Source organism: Mauremys mutica, chromosome 2, assembly GCF_020497125.1.
Source record: "Mauremys mutica isolate MM-2020 ecotype Southern chromosome 2, ASM2049712v1, whole genome shotgun sequence".
NCBI classification, from domain to species: domain Eukaryota; kingdom Metazoa; phylum Chordata; order Testudines; family Geoemydidae; genus Mauremys; species Mauremys mutica.
Window position 1 is genome coordinate 165,564,250 of NC_059073.1, and position 21,290 is coordinate 165,585,539.

A 21,290-nucleotide genomic window follows, 5' to 3' on the forward strand; every position below is an offset into this window, starting at 1 on the left:
AAATCTTAGTGTTTGAGGCTGCTATGTTCCAATAACTGTAGGTATGTAATAGAAAGGAGAAGCAAACAACATAACACTAGTTCTGCCAGTTATGCAACTGATGTGGCCCTCATCTGTATGTGATTCCCAGCTGTTTTTGAAGGAAAGGCATACTTTCTTGTATGTGGGGAGGTTTGGTTTAAAGAGAATTAGATCTGTACATTTTGCAGAAAACAGCATACTTTTGCTATTTTTATCACTTGAAACATACGAGGACAGTTTAAAATGAACAGCAACCAATATACAAGAGACTAGAATATGAGAGTTCATTATTTAAGATTTGGCAAGATAGGTTGTATTTTCAGCACCAAATGACTTAGATGCTTTTGAAAATCCCACGCTGGATTCTTTTTGCCTCCTCTCCCATTAACATTTTAAAAGTTAAAAATGTTTAAATAAAGACTGATGAGTCACCATCAAACCATTTCAGACACAAAGGCCAACATTCTCAATGGAGCCTATACTTCTGAATGCCTCCATTTTTTGGGTGCCCACCTTGAGACACACCTAAGACCACAACTGCAGAGGAAGTCAATGGCAATACCATTCAATCTCCCTTATAACAGGGGAAAGCTGCTTATCTGTCCTCTTAGCTAGTATTACTAGCTTTTTAATGTACTCATATTTCACACTGAATTCTCCCTTACAAAATATTCTTGTAAGACTCTTGTGCTACATACCTATTCGTAACTTGAAGTCATTGAACGAGTGCTTGTTTATTACATCCAGTTTTGCCACTAGGGCAAATGCAAACTCAACCATAGTTCCTATGTGCATATACTGTCGTTCAGGTTCCTGAATATAAAAAAGCAAGAATTAGGAATCCACATAATGTGAGTCATCAAAGTGTTTTCTGTATCATGGAATATCAGGGTTGGAAGGGACCTCAGGAGGTCATCTAGTCCAACCCCCTGCTCAAAGCAGGACCAATCCCCTGACAGATTTTTACCCCAGATCCCTATATAGCCCCTCAAGGACTGAACTCCCACCCCTGGGTTTAGCGGGCCAATGCTCAAACCACTGAGCTATCCCCCCACTTGCTGCAAGAATATGCACAAAATACTCAGAATCTTCAACATATTGTAATACGAGAGTACATTGCATGAGAAACAAAGCTGCTGTTATGTACAATACCTGATGGTGGGAACTGAAATCTGCTCAGCTTCAGCTAGAATCAACTGGGGCATAATAATGTATTGTCTCTTTTACTTAATGTATGCATAGATGTCCTGGATGGGTGTGCACATCTATGCATACATTTCATTGACACATGCATGTGCGTGTGTCAGTGAAATCCTCTCCTTTTCTAGATATTTATAAACAGCTTCACAAATATTAAGGTAGGTGTAAAAACACAGTGTCCTTGATCTTATATTTTTCTTCTATTTTCAGTTTAATGAGTGCAACTGGTTTTAGTAAATCAAATATATACAAGTCAAACACAGTTTCAAATTGTAATGGAAAAGCATTACTGCAGCAGTTTGTTGTATTCAAAGCATAAAAATTACATTCACTGATTTGCTAATGAGCAATTTAAGTAAGAACACAAGCTGCTAAAGAAATAATAATTTAAATGTAGGTAAATATTTAGCAGAAAGATTCTAATTAGGTGACAAAAAAAATCAATTTACTCAAATAGAAACCACTGAATATGCTTCATGCCAGTTATGCTACAGCGAATGATCTGGAATATGACATTTATTAATATGGTAAATGTATTTTAGGAGGCTGCGTGACTTGATTGATAAAGTAACATCTTCAGGACTGGGATCTTGCTTTAAATTCAACATAGATGTCTCAATTTAATGTTCAGTGACAAACAACATTCAGAAGCAGTCTAATAAGACTTAACTGTTTGACACAACTCTACTCTCACTTACACTGCTGTTATGCCATTGATTTAAATGGAGTTAATCCAGATTTACAACAGTGCAGGTGAGAGGTGAAGCAAGCCCTTTGTGTATGATCAGAAGGAGACCAGTACTGAATGAGCAGGGATCATGACGTTCCTGTTATCCTGGAAGTTAGGTCAGTGAACTGAACTCAAAATTGGTCGAGACAATGACAGCTTATTGTAGCTAAATTGTATTATATACAATGTAATTAGGGAAGGAGGAAAAAGGTATATTTTGACTGGCTTTTCCTTTGGCTATCTCAATATTAATTTATTGCATAGTGTCTATGCTGAAACTGGCTGGAATTTCTGTGTGGCTGGATGATTTACAACTAACGGCAGACCATATATTCTTGAAACATGGTGAAAGTTTGATGTCTAGTTTACATTATCTTATGCATACAAATTATCTTTCTTCTTTCACTGTGGCTGCTCTGATACCCACTCCAATTACAATGCATGAGCATCATTTTGGAGAAGCTAGATAATGAAGGATTTTTAATTTGGAGATTCCTTACTTTTAATATGTTGATATTTAAAACTCTTAATAAATAACTGTGTGTGCGAGTAGCACTGTGCCTAACCTGCCATATTCGAAAATTATGTAAAGTCTCTAAAACTTCTGGTAGCAACATCTCCATGTTCACAATGCAGCCCAAATTCAATCACTTTTGCATTTGGCAATATGCTGGAAAAAATAAATATTATTACTAATGGTTTTTGTATTGTGGTGGTGCTGAAGGGCCTGATTGGGGCCCATTGTGCTAAGCACTGCACAAACAGAACTTAGAGACAAACCCTGCCTCAAGGAGCTTAGAATCCTAGTAATAACATACATAATTGTGTGTTGATAGATGTTGTAATTATATACTTATTCCTTTTTCTGTTTATACAAGTGCTCACATCGCACACTCTCTGGGCGCTGAGAGAAAAGACTTACTGCACAGTAAAAGACTCTTGCCCCACTGCAAAACCAAACCCCTTCTCAAAAATTATTCTTACAACATGCACTGGAGTCCAACAGGCTGGCGCGCTGCAGATCCAGGGGGAAGCAAAATCTACAGCCAAGTACCTCCCACTAAGGATGTTCCTCTCTCAACCCATAAAAGTCCAAATCAAAGGGTGTTTTAGTAAAAGCACTTCAGATGACCTGAACTGCAGAGAGGGGGAATGTGGCAGGCTATAGAGATACGCTCTGCCCTGTCACACTGCATTTTAATCCCAATTTAAACTGTCACCACCAGACGACCAGGCAATACGACTGGTCTCTGTGACTGTTCATGGAATCACTGAAATTAGAACTAGGAACGACCTGTCAAGCTCATCTTGTCCATCCCATTGCAATGCAGGATTAAGTCTAGCAGTTTGTGTAGATATCTTATTTTACAATAACAAATAGGACCAGTTTAATGTGAAGTTAGGAACCTTTTTAGTTCATGCTCACAGGGCCTACTGGGAAGATTTACAATGCAGCATGCTGGTGGGTGCTCCAGTTTACACCCTTATAGTCCAAACAGCAAGATCATGTAGACAAACCCAAAGTATACAGCTGATTGTTTGTTGTTTCCCTTGGAACACATGTAATGAAACACTAATTTTTGAAGTCTTTCATAGAACTCTCTAAATCAGGGGTCCCCCCATGCACCTCCTTCATCCTGACTCTTGCACCCCCCACATCCCCACCCCCACCCTGAACACCAAACGGGAGCTCCTGCACCCCCCCTCACATTCCCACCTGTACCCCTCGCACCAAATGGAAGCTGACCAGGTAAGTGCCCCCACACCCAAACCTCCTGCCCCAACCCTGAGCCCCCTCCCTCATTCTAGCTCCTGGCCAGACCCTTCACCCCCAGCTCTGTGCTCGGTCCACTTCCACCCTCAGCTCAGTGCAGAGAGAGGAAGAGAATGGGCCAGAACCAGGGAGACGGTAGGTACCCACTGTATGTGGGCAGGGCCGGGACACCAGACCGGCAGTGGGCTGAGCGGGTCCGGCAGCCAGGATCCCGGCTGGCAGGAGCCGGCGGATGGAACCCCTGAGTGGCAGTGTGCTGAGCCACTGAGCCCACTGCTGGTCTGGGCTTCTGGCCGTTGGCCCTGCACAGCCCGCTGTCGGTCTGGGGTTCTGGCTGCCGGACCCTTGCCAGCCGGGGTCCCGGCCGCAGGCCCTGCTCAGCCCACTGCCGGCCTAGGTGAACAGAACCCCAGACCAGCAGTGAGCTGAGCGGCGTAAGATCAACATTTTAATTTAATTTTAAATGAAGCTTCTTAAACATTTTAAAACCTTGTTTATTTTACAATACAACACTAGTTTAGTTATATAATATATAGACTTATAGAAAGAGACCTTCTAAAAAACATTAAAATGTATTACTAGCACGCGAAACCTTAAATTAAAGTGAATAAATGAAGACTTGGCACACCACTTCTGAAAGGTTGCCGACCCCTGCTCTAAATCTATTCTAGTGAAGTGCTTCTGAGAACCGTTGCACTATAATAGGGAATAGTGGTTTTGGAACTAAAATGACATATAAATGCAAAGACATCCTTTCATGTTACACTGTAAAGAGTATAGTTCACAGGAACTTGAAGAATTTAGTGAATAAAAATATACAAAAACTTGTCCAATATGATAAAATCCATGCTAGGCCTGCAATACATTGAATCCCTATGAATGTACTTTGTACTTCATGTGAACACGACTTTTACCTAGCAAGCTGTTTATGGCTTTGCTGTACCTGACTGTGTTCTTGGCTGGGCGTAGCACTCAGTCCCGTAGCTGCCATGTAAGTGCTTCCAATGGTCTTGATCTTTTCAACTCCACTAAATTTTGGTTTAGACAACAACTGTGAAGAAATAAGTTATTCAATTACCCAGATTCTCAGTGTCTGGGAGCCTAAACACCTTAAAAGTATTCTGATACTTAATTCTCAGTGCTGTCTTTTACCTCTTATTAGAAGAAATAAGTTGAGTACAGTTTGATGGATGTAATTCCACAAGGAGTTTTGTTTTTACTTAGAATGACCTTAAGGTACAATGGTCCATTTTACGCTTACACTGAACATCTTTTCAGTATTGTATGATCAGTAGAAAGTATGTTCAGTGTATGTAATCTATAATATAATAGTTGCTGTTAAGTATGGGCCAAATTCTTCCCTTTCACATGTGCAGCATTCCTTGAAGTCAATGGGAACTGCATACATCTGAGGGCATAAAAAGGTTCCTACTTGTGTCACATGAACCAATAGGTAAGCCTTTTTCTGCATTCTGAGTATGTGACTTTGTAAAAGAAATATGGGACCTGGGGTTCCCTGTTTATTGTCTCATGCATTTCAATTTCTCTCTGAGTGTGTGCAGGTCAAATGCTGTCTTCAGCGTGTTGCACAGCTGTAACTATCTTCAAATTCTGCCATCAGTTCCCCAGTCTGCACCTGCCTTTAGTTGAGGAGAATGATGGATTTTAAAGCCTTCACATTCTTATTAGTCACTCAAAAATCATGTCATCAGTAAGGCAGAAAAACTTAGACTAATACAGATCAGATATAAGGAAATATTATTAATTTCAAGGGAAACAAATTTAAGCATCAAATTTTAGGCACTGCAGTTCGAAAACTGTGGTAAATTTCTGATATGAGTGTGGTGTGTTGAATAAATAAAGAGCCAAACTTCTCCCTTAGACACACGTGCAAGGCTGTCCCTGAAGTGGATCAATGGCAGTAGGATACATATGTCAGAGTATGATCTGCTCCATGACATATACAAATTTTTTCTTAGTCCCAAATCTCTATCAAAATATCCATGTGAAATGGACACTTAAAAATTTCCTGCCAAACTGTCCTCTCAAACATTCTCAGTCACTGTTTTACAAAATGGGGTTCTCAAGGTTTAATTGTATAATAATTGTTACTAGTACTTACATCATCAAAGTCAGCAATGATCTCATTTAGCAGTCTGAGACATTCCAAGCCTTCTTTATTTACATCAGATTCTGTGTAAAATTCTTTGAAATCCGGAATAGAGGCAAACATGACACAGACACAGTCATATGACTGGTGATATAGATCCTGCCCAAAAGAAAAGAACAAAGCTCTAAATACAAAAGATTCATCAACCGCAAACAGTATGGTGTGGAAGTCCTCCCAGATTCCTACATTCTGGTACACGGAATTAACTTCTTACAATCTGATGTTTCTTATTCTTAATATCTAGAGTTTGTTTAATTTACAGTGGGTAATTAAAAAACAAATTAAACATATTTGTTAAAGAAACCTTCAATGTATAAAATTAGAAACATTCAAAATGTTTTAAAGCTACTTGACTTTTTCCATTAATATAAAACCTGGAAAATAACTTATTTTATGATGCTAATGAAATAGGGTTTATTTCTGCAAGCCTTTGATGCATAGAACTGCCTCTGACTTGAATAGGACTGAGTACAGGGCTGGACCTATACTTTACAAAACAATCTCTATTCTATTATTAACTATATGTATTGTAGTAGCTCCTGGAGGGCACAGCCAAGATCATGCCTCCATTGTTCTAGGCAGTGTACCAATGCATAGTAAGAGACACAATCTATGCCCCAAATAGCTTACAATCTAAATAGAGAAGAGAAAGGATGGGAGAAAGTAAGCACTATCCCCTTTTTACAGAGAAGAAACTGAGACAAAGAGATTAGTGAGTGGAACTGAAACTGATTGAGGTCAATGGAAGTCTTTCTATTGACTTCAATGGGCAATGGAGCACAGCTGAAGTGATTTGCCCAAGGTCACAGAGGAAGTCTGTGGCACAGCCAAGAATTGAACCCAGATCTCCCCAGTCCCCGTTCACTGCCTTAACCACAAATCCATCCCTTCACATGGAGAATAAATTTGTCACTTATAGGAAACAAAAATAAATACTTCTGATGCTAGCAACTTCATACACATGGAGGCCAATACAAAACTTTAAGATGTGCCAAAATCAACTACTAAGAAGAGACTGTGCAGTATATGTATCTTAAGGAAGATTATAATGGTGTTATATGGCCAAATCCTATTAATCTTATTTACATGAGTACTCCCATTGATTTCATTTCCATCTCAATATGGATGTGTCCCATTTTCTGGGGGGCAAGAGAATGAGAGCAGGGAGTATTGCATGTCTTCAGTCTGAGAGATTAGATGGCTCTGAGTATTTCTGCATTTTCTGTCCATGTTCTACGAGTTAAATTACTACAGCATTCAGGGAGCTGTATCAGAAGCTTCATATGCTTCCCCTTTAGCTTTGAAGATAAAAAGGTAAGCATATTAATGGCCCACATGCGAAGTACTGCTGTGCAAGGTGGTAGGGTTGGAAATGGTGTTCAGTAATTCATTGTTCTTTGATGTGCCCCTGTAGCTAGGACCATCAACATGGCCAGACTATGTCTGAAGTTTTACTTTCACTCAGTTATGAAAAACCAGTATAAGTTAACTGTGACTTGACAAGGTCAAATGAAAAATTAGTCAAGAAAATGTGTGCTAAGTGTGCCACAAAACAGTCTGTGGGGAACAGGTACTACACAGGTAGATCTCAAGCAACCTTTATAGAAAATTATCAAGTCCCACAAAGTCTTATGACCAGTATCTTACTTAATATAGACAGCAACAAATGTATTTTTCTGGGATATCAGACATGCTGGCAGGCACATCTGTTACAGGGACCCATCCCACAGACACCTTTACATCACACTGTTTCAGCTTAGGTATATTTTACAAGTTTACCTTTCAAAATTACAATTCTAAAACATAGCTGGAAGAGCAGGAAAAAGGGCCTGATTCTCCAAGGTGCTGACCAACCTAACTCTCCCTCTGAAGTCAACAGGATTTGAGGGCTCTAAGGACTTTATCGGATTGGGCCCAAAGTGACTTCTCCTGGACTCTATGGGTTGGCTCAGTGTTAAAGCCAAGTCTAATGTCATTCATATTCCAGAAAGATGTAGTGAACATCCCTGCATGTACCTAGAAGACTTAAAGGGGGTTTTAGCCAAAGGTTAGTTTAGACCAGTGGTTCTCAAACTGTGGTTTGGGACCCCAAAGTGGGTCCCAACCCCCTTTGAATGGGGTCATCGGGGGCTAGCTTAGATTTGCTGGGGCCCGGGGCTGAACCCCAAGCCTCATTGCCCAGGGTCAAAGCCAAAGCCCGAGGGCTTCAGCCCTGGGCAACAAGACTCAGGTTGCAGGCCCCCTGCCCGGAGCAGTGGGGCTTGGGCAAGCTCAGGCTTCAGACCCCCCTCTTGAGGTCATGAAGTAATTTTTGTTGTCAGAAGTGCAGTGCAATGAAGTTTGAGAACCCCTGGTTTAGACGTCTTTATGTGCTGATTGCACCCTATGGCTTAGTGGGGTCAGACAGCACATATTTCTGTGGTCAGCTCAATTTTCATTTCACTTTCTCAAATCATTTTCATCCTCATTGGATTTTGTTTTTGTAAGTGATGTCTGAGCCACCCAAACAGTGCTGGGATTTCAAAGGAGTGAAAGGTTGCTCAAACTGTGTTCAGTGGGTGCAGATGGTGGAGAAACTATTCAACAATCTTTATAAAAAGGGTGGAGAAAGTATTTACAGCAGATTCTAGCTAACGCACACAAAAGAGCTGCTTTCCTTCACTCAGCAAACTTTTATAGTAGGTTTTAATTACTGAAGCTTCTTAAAAATAATTGTACAACAAGTATACTAGAAATATTAGCATAAACTGTGCATGTCAAAACAAACAAACTACATTCTGTGATCATTTACCCATCTTAAAAATTGGTGTTTGCTCACCTACCTGATCATTTGCAAAATTTAGTAATTCACAAAGGTCCTCCTGGTCATTAATTAGTGTGAATTAGGAAAGTTCTATTGTACTAGATTCTACATACTGTTTTAAGCTGAAACAACTAATTTATTCAATAGATATACTGGGCTAAATTCTACAGTGCCTTAAATTACACTGACGTCACTAGATAAGCCTAGTTCAGTAAATAACACAGTGTAAGTATTAAATGTGTCTTAACTCAGCTGAACTTGCATTCTGTGGGTGTGAAACATGGTCGATCTGCAAAAATCAACAGGATAATGTGGTACCTGGTTATAAACTATTCAGAAAAGACAGACTAGGTCAGAGAGGTGTGATGGAGGACATGCAACACCGCACCCAAGAGATTACATGGACTCTAATGGAAGAAAATTGCTGAATGGTGGGAACTACTCAGCAGAATCTACAAAAAATATAAATTAGATTAGAGTAACAAGAATACAGATGTATTAGTAAGGTTACACTCTACTGGACTCTGATAAGGAAAGGGCTATTGGGTGTACACTGCTGAAAAGATGTCACAGAGACAGATAGTGATATAGAAAAACTAAACCAGGTGCACCTATTCTCTCATAATATGGGAACAAGGGGACAGCCAATGAAACTGAAATGCAACAAATTTAAACTGCAGCTGATTAAATGGAATACTTTCTTACCCAAGGAACAATAAATGTGAAGAGCTTGCTGCCATAAGATAATGTTAAAGTCAAGTGCTTAGCAGGATTCAAAAAAGGATTAGCCTTTTGTTAAAGTTATTAGGATAACAACATCCATAGTTATATTAGGTAGGATAAAAATATTTTAGAAGGGAAATAAAACCTCATGTTTAAGGGCAAGAGCCAACCAATAACTGATAGTAGTCAGGAAGAGACTTTCCCTAAGCACAAATTATTCTCTAACTGCCCACTGCAGTGTTTCCTGTATCTGCCTTTGAAGCATCTGGTACTGGCCACTGTCACAGACAGGATACTGAACTAGACGGACTGTTGGTCCACTTATGGACCCCAGGGTTATCTGCCATATAGACATCACACACAGAGCCCACATGACCCTTGCTGTTATGAAGGAGCATTTTTGGTCTTCCCTGTGGAACAGGTTCATTGCCCAGAAGCAGTAGTGGTAATTGTGCAATGCACAATGATAAGAGAGAGAGTAAGGCACTGTTGTGAGAATGTGCATAGTGGAGGTACAGACGTGCTGCTGTGACTCAGGAAGCATCAATGTGCATTACACCCTAGTACTGTTGGTTGTACACCAAGAAGAGGTCAAATAACTGAAGAGAAAGGGTTGCAAGTGGGACTGTACCACGTGTAGATATAAATGTAACCTTGCCAGTGGCAAAACAGGGTTACCCCTCCCTCCCTCTCTCCCCACCCTGAAAAATGGACAGACAAACTGGAGATGTGAACATTTACTGCACGGCATATGTTGAAGGGGCAGGTGGAGCTCAGCTACAGTGTGCACCTCTCTGACACACAGGCTATGCTGTAGATCCTGGTGTTAATGTCTAAGGCAGGGGTCGACAACCTTTCAGAAGTGGTGTGCCGAGTTTTCATTTATTCACTCTAATTTAAGGTTTCGTGTGCCGGTAATACATTTTAATGTTTTTAGAAGGTCTCTTTCTATAAGTCTATAATATATAACCAAACTATTGTTGTATGTAAAGTAAATAAGGTTTTTTAAATGTTTAAGAAGCTTCATTTAAAATTAAATTAAAATGAAGAGCCCCCGGACCGGTGGCCAGGACCCGGGCAGTGTGAGTGCCACTGAAAATCAGCTCAAGTGCCACCTTCGGCACATGTGCCATAGGTTGCCTACCCCTGGTCTAAGGGCTTGTGTACATTTACAGCACTGCAGCAGTGCCACTGTCCGTACAGCTGTAGTGCTAAGTAAAGATGCTGCCTGTGTTGATGGAAGGGCTTCTCCCCTTGGTGTAGTTAATCCACCTTCCCGAGAGGCCATAGGTGCGTCGAGGGGAGAAGCCTGCCCATCGACATAGTGCTGTGTACACTGGCAGTTGGGTCACTATAATTGCATTGCACAGGGTGTGTGGATTTTCCATGCCCCCGAATGACATAGTTATACCAACATAAGTTTGTAGTGGAGACCAGGGCTAAGACACCAATGGGTCAGGTTTACACAAAGCCAAGCTGTCAGCATGGCCCTCACAAAGGTGATGTGAGGATTTCAGACAGGAACGCCAATATAATGAAGTTATTTGGCTTGTTGATATAATAAGGGCTTCAGCAATCAGATTTCCTTAACTTGGGAAAAGCATTTCTCTGTAAAGCAGAACTCTCCAAAACATTAAGCCTAAGCTTATGTATACTTGAAAATCTAATGCAATGGACATCAATGCTTTCCCTGTCTGTCACCCAGACACCCTGAATAGCTGTAACTAACTCAAAGGAAAGGGCAGTTTTAGTTCCAAGTAATTTTAACAAATATTAAAATAAACCATGATTTAAAGAATACATATTGTTGAATTTAAAATAAAAACAGTGAAACAAGCTTGCACTTCTGATTCTGAGGAGAAAGTCCTGGCAAAGGATCTTGCCCAGTTGCCAACATCTGCAAGGAACAAAGAAAATGAGATCACCCCTGAAAGAAGGAAGTTCCCATGACTTGGAAGGCAGCATCTTCCAGAGGGCAAAGAGGTATTGATGGTAGAAGGGAAAGGAAACAGTCTGAGAATGAATGGCTTGCATTGACCGCCAAAATTAAATGTTATGCCCCTTGCGGCAAGTTCCCTTTCCCCTCCTATTGAATCTCAATCTCTTCTGCCAGGCCCTCCTGCCGTTTCCCCACCCACAGCCCAGTTGCTGATTTGATTGTTGTGAAGATCTTGTGAAGGATAGAGGAACAATCAGGTCCTGCTTTGCACTCTGGTAGGGCCATGGCACTTCCTTTCTTTCTTTCCGTCCCTCCTAAAGGGGCAGATTGCTGTGCTGGTCTAACCACTGTACAGGCGTTGGCTGTAGAGGAAGAACAGATTACTATGGCAATTAATGGACTCTGTAGTGAGCTTGCAGGTGAGCTCACAGTAGTAAAGTACCCACATTACCTGGGTGCTTTGCCTCTCACAGAAATTGAGAGTCACAGAGATCTTGAGCCTACAATATATGTTAAGTGGGAAACACTAGTGAAAAGTGAATCTTTCTAATCCCAGCCCTGTCTTGTATCCTTCGCATTCATCCTTTGCTACCTTCCTTATCTCTCCAGTTTGGTATCTGATGATACAGACACAAAATCCTGGAGGTTCCAACAAACAGACATTTATTACAGTTTGCTCTGAGACCACTGCATTAGCCATTCCTGGTGTGGGCCACTACTGGGTCTCTTAAAGATAGATTCCCACTATCTGATCCAACTCACTCTCCATCTACCTCCTTTTTTCCTCCTTCATTCTCTCCCCAATATTTTCTTCTTCCCTACCATATTTGTCTTGTTTGTCTTTCACATAAATCTCACAAATTAAATTCTAGAATAGATCCTACATTACTACTTTTGACACAAATTTGGTTTAATCATTAAATGAATTTTAGAAACAGGGTCAAACTGTTTTCCACAAACATAGTCTTAAATGAAATTCTGTTTGCACAAATATTTGGAACAAACATATGCAACAGGTTATGAACACAACAAATTTAAATTTCTGACATTTAAAATGTTCTTTAAAATTTTTTCCTTTATTTATCCAACTCTAACATACATCCTTCTGACCCCCACCACTGAAATGAGGCCATCTCAAAAGAATTTATTTTAACTCTATTCTGACTTTCTTTATATATTTTATCATCATTCCCAATTACAATGCCCTTCCCCAATGTTAAAAAGAAAGCTAGAAGTAAGCACAGATGCAACAAATCAGAAAGTTTTAAGTGGTTTTCCATACCCTTAATGGCATTAATTAAAACAAATCTGAGGAAACAGTTGATGTTTAGAACACAGCACACATAAAGCATTCCTAAGTGTTTCCAAAATGAATCTAGTAGCTGGATCTCGTCCATTTGAGAAATGGGTTTGAAGCTAGTTGAAGAAAAAAATAACTAACTGAAGTATCACTCTAATCTTTTTTTTAAGGGAGGGTCATTAAAGCATGCCAAACCAATTTTTACTTTGCTTGATATGAGAGCTCGGAGGGCTCAGCACATCACAGTTGTTGATCATCAGCAAATTTATCTAAAGCTAATTTCAATCACAATAAGCTTGAGGGTGAGAATACAAATCTGGTTGCCTATAGTTAGGTGAGCAGATGGTGCTACCCTGTCGGGCAGCTTTGCAATAGCATATTTGAGAAAGCAGACTCCTGATGGCTTGCTGTCATTAACACCTGAGCTGAGAACTGGAGCTGTGCCAACCTGACACAAAGCCAAAGACGTCAGTGGTTCACCATTATCTTCTGCCAATTTTTTTTCAGACTGGATACCAGCTAATGGGTAGTAAAGAGCAGAAAAGGTTTTATATGCAGTACTTTACTATTAGGTCTTACTGCGTGCTGAAATGATGGAAGAAATACTGCTCTTTCTGACCTAACCCATCAAAGATGAAACTCCACAGCTAAGTATCTATTTTGATTTATTGTGAAATCATTACTCTGTTAAATACAGTTATTTTTGCAAGAATTTTACTCTCTACTCTATAAACACTTTCTTTCATTCTTTGTTACTGCACCTTTAGGAACATTTAGGCACTGGTCACAGCCCTCTGAAGTCAATGGGAGTCTTTCTACTGACTTCCATGGACTTTTCATCAAGTCCTTAAGCCGAGAAGAAATGGATACTGAGGCATTTGAAGATTCTTTTCTGAATGAATGCATTCCCTCTGTCTTAATTTTTGTAACTTTTCCTTTGATAGCTAGGCATTCCTGACACCAGCAGCAAATGCAGCACTCAAATACAGTTCCATTTTGCCACTGGAGGAAAACAATTAATTTCAATGTAAATTCAGGTCCATTCAATCATCTCTTTTTTCCTTCCCTCTCCTTTTTCCTCCTTCCGAGTCTGTATCTTGCTTCTTGGATGACAAAGTACTTTGTCATGTAAACAATTTCCCACTTCCTATTGCAAGCTACCGTGCCACAGTCTCTGGTGTAAAACAGACCTTTAAATTATCGTAAAGAAAATAAAATAATTTGTAAATTTACAATCCTATCAATATGGACCTATTAAATGATTGTTTTGAATGATATGCCCAGTCTTTGTGTGTTCATCACAGAGTAACTGATAGTTAGCAGTGGCTGACCTCGTTCTTCAGGTTTCTTGCCAAGAAGTGTTCAGCCACGTGTGCAGGAAGCACGTTCTCCAGCAGCACCCGATTCAGGTTCTCCATGGTCTCAATCTCCTCACGCTCTTTTTTGAACTTGTTCTTCCACAGGAAGTCTAACCTACAGTAATATTCATTCTGTTACAAGAGGACACAGAAGTAAAGAAACAATAGGCATCTTGTCCTGCTCGAGTACAGGTTTTAAGAGACAAAATAAGCACAGTACACCCTCCTTAAGAGGCTCTCTGTTATCAAGCTTCTCTTGTATATGTAGCCCTGTACTTCACTGAAGTTAGTCCCAGGTGCCCATTTTGACGTATGTTTTATTTCTCAACTTAGTAAGGACAAAATTTGGGAGATTGATATATAATGGGAGACAAAACAACAACAACAACCCCTACAGGGCAGAATTCCTTAAATGATAGAGAATTTACTTTTTTTACCCAACCATGCTTTTTGTGCCTTTCATTTCACAATTCAAAATTTATGAGAAAAAGAATTTCGAATGACTAAATAAGGTAACTTCTACCTTGTTTAGGATGGAGGCAAACTGGGGTCTAAAACACCGGATTTCTTTTGTAACATGGGAGATAGGATGGGTGAGGTAATATCTTGTATTGGACCAACTTCTGTTGGTGAGAGCGACAGCTTTCAAGCCACACAGAGCTCTTCATCAGGTCTGGGAAATATACTCTGAGCACCACAGCTAAATGGAAGGTGGAACAGATTGTTTAGCATACATAACTAGGTAGCACATATTCTAAGGGACCATTCAAGGTACAGTGTCTCTCTCACCCACAGAAGTTGGTCCAATACATGATATTACTTCACCCATCTTGTCTCTCTAATATCCTTGGCTCACCACGGCTACAACTACACTTTATAACATGAGACAGTTAAGAAGAACTATCTGTACACACTACACTAATATTCATCTTCCTTGGTTCAATCAGCCTGATAAAGAGGGTGTACTACAGCAAAAATCAGACAGTTGATCAGTACACAGAGACTAGCAGTGTAACATAATATTAATCTTTATTCTGAGTATGGACAAAGTTTCATAAAGCAAAAGAGTAACAAAAATGAAAATATTAAAGTCAAGCTGGATTTTTTAAATTAGCTATTTTAAAATCTTTTTAATTAAGCTGCACATCAAATTGTATATCCTAACATTTTTTATTTTAAAATCACTTTTAAAATATGCATATCAGAGTTTTTCTTCTCCCCTAAAGTGTTTATAAAGATTTTTGGGCATGACGAGGTCTATGCTGCAAACAAATTTGTTTGCCCACTAACCTAGAGGTATAAGTAGTAGAGCAGATTCTTCTCAAATACCATTTATTTCTAGTAGCAGAAATGGCAGTAGCTCTTTGACAGGTTTGCTTTTGGGAGGTTTCTTTTCGTGATGCTGTCCTGTCTTAAATCCCACCATAAGAGTAGATTACAGTATATAGTATATATTTTTTCCTTTTCACCATAGCATCTCCATTCTCATTTCCCATGCTGTCCTAAGTCTCTTCACTGCTTTCTTGTGACTCTGCAATGAGCATGTATGTAGCTGAAAAAATTTATTTTATTTAGTGTGCTTTCTGACTCTTGCACAATGTCATGCCATGAGAAGGAACTTTTTCTGTTATAACTAGACCCTCTGCATACTGGCATCTACCTTGATAGATATGGACAGTAGAAATTCCTAAATCTAGACAATTCACAATACTATGGAATTAAGATTGTTGTGTTGGGGTTATTGTGGGATGTTGCAAATTTGGCAATTTCATCATAGCGACTTTAAATGTAATATAGAAATAATACCTTGGGTTTAATCCCAAAATATGTTAATTTAATGGAATATCGGAGCAAACACCTCCAAAATGGATAACAGTGAAATTTTCAAAATCTGTACAGTAAAGACTATATGGGCCTGATTATGATCTAATTTAGACTGGTATAAGTCAACAGCAATTCCAATGTAGTCAGTGGAGTTCTACCAGATTAAAAAAGGGGTGTGAGGTATGAAAAAGACCCCTAGACATTGCACTAAAGAACAAGATTATGGAAATAATTTGATGCATTCTTCAACTACTATTTAGTAATCTTAGTAAACTTTCACAGAAAATGCACACAGTTCTTCTGGATAGAAGAGTGCTATCACAGTATGAACTGATGCATAGTTGTCTTGTTGAGGCTACAGTCTAAGATGTTAAAACAGTAGAATGAGGAACCCAAATATTATTACAATGATTTTATGTGGTTTCAAAGGAAATGCAGATAAATGACAGTGGAGTGAAAAGGGTATCTGTGAATACAAACTCTAAAAGGAAATAGTAGAAAAAAAACATGCCTCAGTTTAACGTATATAGATCAATGGACTGAATCTGGCTTTAGATACCAATGACAGGCTGGATTGTGAGGACCAAGTACTATGCACATATTTTAGTTACAAAACAAAAAGAGAAACTGTAAGATTAATTAACTTATCTACTTTGATATATCTACTGTGGGAGGAAGAATGTAGGTTTAAATTAAACTGGACACTAGAAGTATAATGTCTCTGCAACCAAAAGGAGAACACCTTTATTCATGAAAGTAAAATTGGTCTTAGCATTTCAGCAGGAGCATACTGTCCAAGCTAAAGCTGGAACTAGTAGGATAGTGATGCGGAACAAGCAAAGAATCTACAGCTTCTGAAGGAGCTATACATATTGCTATTGAGTGTTTTCAAATGGTAAACAAAGGAAAGCAGAGTGGGAATAGTTAAGTGTGTACAGAGGCAGTTTTTAAAGGAACAGAGAACCTGTACACAATTCACCTTTTCTATGATTCTATTGTTGACATTCTGCAATCATCCTTACCACCAAATGACAATTCCTTATTACAAAGAATCAGTTTATGAACAATCTTGTTTCAAAATTGACCTCATTATGCAAAAGGCAGCAGTCACTTTTCTAGAATACCTATTTTACTGTCCAATTAAAAGAAGTACTCTTTCAACTCCTTGTTGCAATCATATTAAGGAAGAGTCAATTTACAGTGAAAAACAAACATACTTTCCTACCCAGGTGGTTCCTAATAAGGATGACAAAGGAAAAGGCCACCAAGTATGATAACGCAGAATAAGTCTATTAAAAACCTATAATGCCACAGTGATTGCCATAAGCTAGTTAAAAGTAAACTCAAAAGCTGAAACAGAATTTCGAAGCCATGAATTCTAAATACGCTATCAAATTTCAATTTTCATATGATATCAAACGTCTGTGTTGAAAAGACTGGGTAAAACTAGGTGCTATGTGAACTATAGTCTTCAAAAAGTCTTCTAGTTTGTTTAAGGTTTGTATTAAATAAATCATTTATTTACTGCTTTATTACTTATCTCTTTAAATCTAAGATGCCACAGTAATATTGTGATGAGAACTTTGATATCGTGAACAAAGATACATCATCAAAAGTAGCTGTGAATTTAACAAGAAGTATTAGAAAATACTGCTAATGTACTGTACACTAAAAATGCATTCTCTCTGGACTAGATTCATGAAGGACACCTAAAGAGGCAGTTAGTTGCCTAAATCCAACATTTAGGTACCACAAAGACACCACTCAGCTTCTGCCTAACACCGTAGGTGCCCACGTTTCCACTGGTGGACATGCGTAAAACCAACGAACCCTGATGATGCCCCACAGCTAGCCAGCTGTTCAGAGCTCTCGCTCATACCTTAGTCCCCGTAGGATTCTCAAACCTGGCATTCTCCCACCTATCTCATGTGTGGGACCCAATCCGGTAGTTGTACTCAGAGCATACCCAACCACACAAAAGACAGCTGGAAGCAAGAAGGTCAGGAGGGAGAATGTGTCCATCTCTAGTCCATCCAGTAACCAAGGCACTCATCTGAAACATGGGAGATCCAGTTTTGAATCCCTATTCAACCTGATTTGGAGCAGGGACGTGAACCCCATTTTCCAAACTCCCTGGTGAGTGCCCTAACTGCCAGGCTATTGGCTCAGTCTCGCTTGTTAAAGCTGTTCTACTCTGTATAAATACTGTAATTAAATATTTATTGGGGCAGGGACTTGCCTCTCCCACAACCTAGGCAAATAACGTAACCACATTATTGGTTATAATGGAATTGGTCTCTCCCATTTTATTGTGAGAAATGGCTAACCGGGTTAAGAGCCTAGATCCAGGAAAGGGTTTACAACTGCCTCTCTCTGATCTGTCAGTCAGGCACCTCAGGCCCAGATCAATGAGAGCTAGGTGCCAAAGAACCTTTGTGAAGCCCCACACCTCTCCTCAGCATTTCACTCCCAGCTAGGTTAGGTGGCTCCCTATTCAGCTTGCTGGCTTCTGGGAATCCCCTTGTTAATCAGTCAGGTAACTCTCCCAGGAGCCTGAGCACCCTAGGACTGTGAACTTCACTGGCTGGCTGGCTGGCTGCCTAGGGGCTAGGTGTTGCAATGCCTACATCCCCTTTGTGAATCTAGCCCTCTTCTGCTATGTATTTAGATTTATTAGTCAGTTTTAGAAACAAAGGACCAGCTAGTCTCAGATGTTTTATTTGTATCGACTTGTTTTTAATGTTCATTTTTATTAGCATTTCCACAGTATAACCAGTGTTATATATAACAAAGTAAAATCCTATTAAATCTTGTTATTTTTATGGAAAATGTAAAAACTAAGAGTTTCCTACTTTCACCTATTAGTCAGAGGTATCTCCTGAACGTACCCACACAGGGATTTGTGAATGTCTTGCAAACCTCACAAGAGGGGTCCCTGCAGGTACAGAATCCTCTGAATACTGAAGAGACCCAGTTTTCCTGGAACAAGGATCAGCTACTTCCTTGGCTGTGACTCTTGCCTTTGTGTACAACAGAAAGGTGAGGAGAGAAAGAGTTGCCTTTATTTTTAAAGAACACAGCTCTACAGAGGGAGCTCGCTAGACGTAATAAGGTTTGATGTAGAGAAGTACTGGTAAGAGACCGACCCAAGATTAGAATCTACAGCTTACGCCTAAACCACTATGCCACTGTGCATCTCAGTAAAGGCACTGGATTTCTCTGTGCCTTAGTTCCGCTAATAAGCCTTTGTGCTTTTCTAGTGTTTTTCCATGGTATATTATATATAAAAGCAAAGCACTTTACAAATTTGTGTAAGCATGATTAGCTCAATTTTACAGTTGGTTTAACTAAATAAAGTGTATGTAAGGTAATTTTTATGTAAAGCAATATGGTCTTGAGGATAAGAGATGAGTCTATTATATCAGTTATCAAGGTTTTCTTCCTAGCTCAGCCACAAAATTCCTATACAAGCCTTGGCATACCTCTCAAACTCTCTAATCCTCAGTTACAATACCTGGAATATGGGGCAAATCATGTCAGTCCACCTTGGAATGGTGGTATGAGTTCTTACTGAATGAAGATTGTGGAGTGCATAGATTTATTAAGGATTATCAGTGGAAGAGATGGAGATACAAATCAAGACCTGTGTTTATTTCCTTAGATCAGGGATAGGCAACCTCTGGCATGCGTGTCGAAGGTGGCACAAAAGCTGATTTTCAGTAGCACTCACACTGCCTGGGTCCTGGCCACCGGTCCGGGGGGCTCTACATTTTAATTTAATTTTAAATGAAGCTTCTTAAACATTTAAAAAGCCTTATTTACTTTAACTTCAACAATAGTTTAGTTATATATTATAGACTTATAGAAAGAGACCTTCTAAAACATTAAAATGTATTACTGGCACATGAAACCTTACATTAGAGTCAGGACCGGCTCCAGGCACCAGCATTCCAAGCTGGTGCTTGGGGCGGCAATCTGCAAGGGGTAGCAGTCCCCCTTGTTTTGCCCCCAAGCAGCGCGCCGAATTGCTGCTGCGGGCGGCGGGGGCAGTCCATGTGCCCTTAGTGGTGGCAGGCGCGTTTCCACGGCGCTTCAGCTAAACATAGAAGCTGCCGCCGAATTGCTGCCGCTGCAGAAACGCACCTGCCACCCTAAGGGCACACGGACTGCCCCCGCTGCCCGTGGCGGCAATTCGGCGAGCTTCTTGGGGCAGCGAAAACTGTAGAGCCGGCCCTGATTAGAGTGAATAAATGGAAACTCGGCACACCACTTCTGAAAGGTTGCCGACCCCTGTGGCTTAGATCAATGGAGAATTTTAATGGAAAATATAGCAGAAGTCATTATCAGACCATGGAGATTCCTTTTATTTTTCAAAACCAGCCTAACACAGATTGGAAGACAACAACTAACAGATTGCCAAGTGTTCTTTTTTCTCCATCTTCTGTACTTTTAAAATAATGACAATTTATTAAACTTCTTAACAACTTTGCTCTTGAAAAACACCTCTTGCATGACCCAATATCAAAATCTACCTCCCTTTAATATTTTGTAATGCAATGGGATTTAAGTGGGCAGATAAAAACAATAGACACTTGGAAAAAGTGTTAAGAGAAACCATTTTTAAACATTGTAATACCAAAATACAGTATATGTAATTGAGGTATAGACTATGTTCTGAAAATTTTGTAAGTGCCAATTAGGCTCACCGTCAGCAGAGAGGGTACTGTCTCTTCCTAAGAAACCCCACACTTGCTGAGCTGGGAGAAAAATCTTCATCCTACAGCTCCAAAAGTACAGTATACAGCTAAAGTATAATTTTTTAGCTGTCAGCGCTAAGAAAAGCTAAGGCCACTTTTGGACGTGTGTAGGCTATATGTAGCTTCACGCTACAGTGAAAAGCTAGTTGCGATATATACCTACATAGGTCAGTGAAAGGCTGTGGCTGGGGGAGCTTCTGGAGCCTTTCCCTGAGGCCAGAGTCTTTATCTGTGGCATGGAAAGGCTCTTGCGGTGGGGAGTTGGTTGAGCTTTTGCCTGCTGCTTCCCTGTTGCAGGCAAGGACTCTGGAAGTGAGCAGCTGCCAGACTCTTTCCCTGTGACAGAGGAAGGCTCCAGTACCAGGGAGCTCACAGTGCCTTTCTTTGTTGCCAGAGACCTTATCTACAGCAGCAGAAGGCTCCAGCAGTGTGGAGCTGCTAGAGCCTTTTCTTGCTGCCAGAGCCTTTTCCTGCAGCAGAGAGAGGCACCTGCAGCAGGGAGGCAGTGGGTCACTACATGACTGAAAATTAGGGCTGTCAATTAATCGCAGTTAACTCACACGATTAACTAAAAATAAGTAATCACAATTAAAAAAATGTATCATGATTAATCACACTGTTAAACAATAGAATACCAAGAGAAATTTATGAAATATTTTTGGATGTTTTTCTACATTTTCAAACATACCAA

General features: G+C 39.9%; 1 protein-coding gene across 2 annotated transcripts in view; it reads right to left on the reverse strand.

Moving 5' to 3' along the window:
- Positions 1 to 21,290, reverse strand: part of ADCY2 (adenylate cyclase 2) — a 435,859-nt gene that overhangs the window by 5,354 nt on the left and 409,215 nt on the right. For both annotated transcript variants that reach the window (XM_045005617.1, XM_045005618.1), the window contains 4 exons: positions 13,992 to 14,150; positions 5,848 to 5,994; positions 4,669 to 4,776; positions 720 to 834 (listed from right to left, as the gene is read on the reverse strand). In XM_045005617.1, the coding sequence (XP_044861552.1) occupies positions 720 to 834; positions 4,669 to 4,776; positions 5,848 to 5,994; positions 13,992 to 14,150 (529 nt within the window). The remainder of the gene's footprint in view (positions 1 to 719; positions 835 to 4,668; positions 4,777 to 5,847; positions 5,995 to 13,991; positions 14,151 to 21,290) is intronic.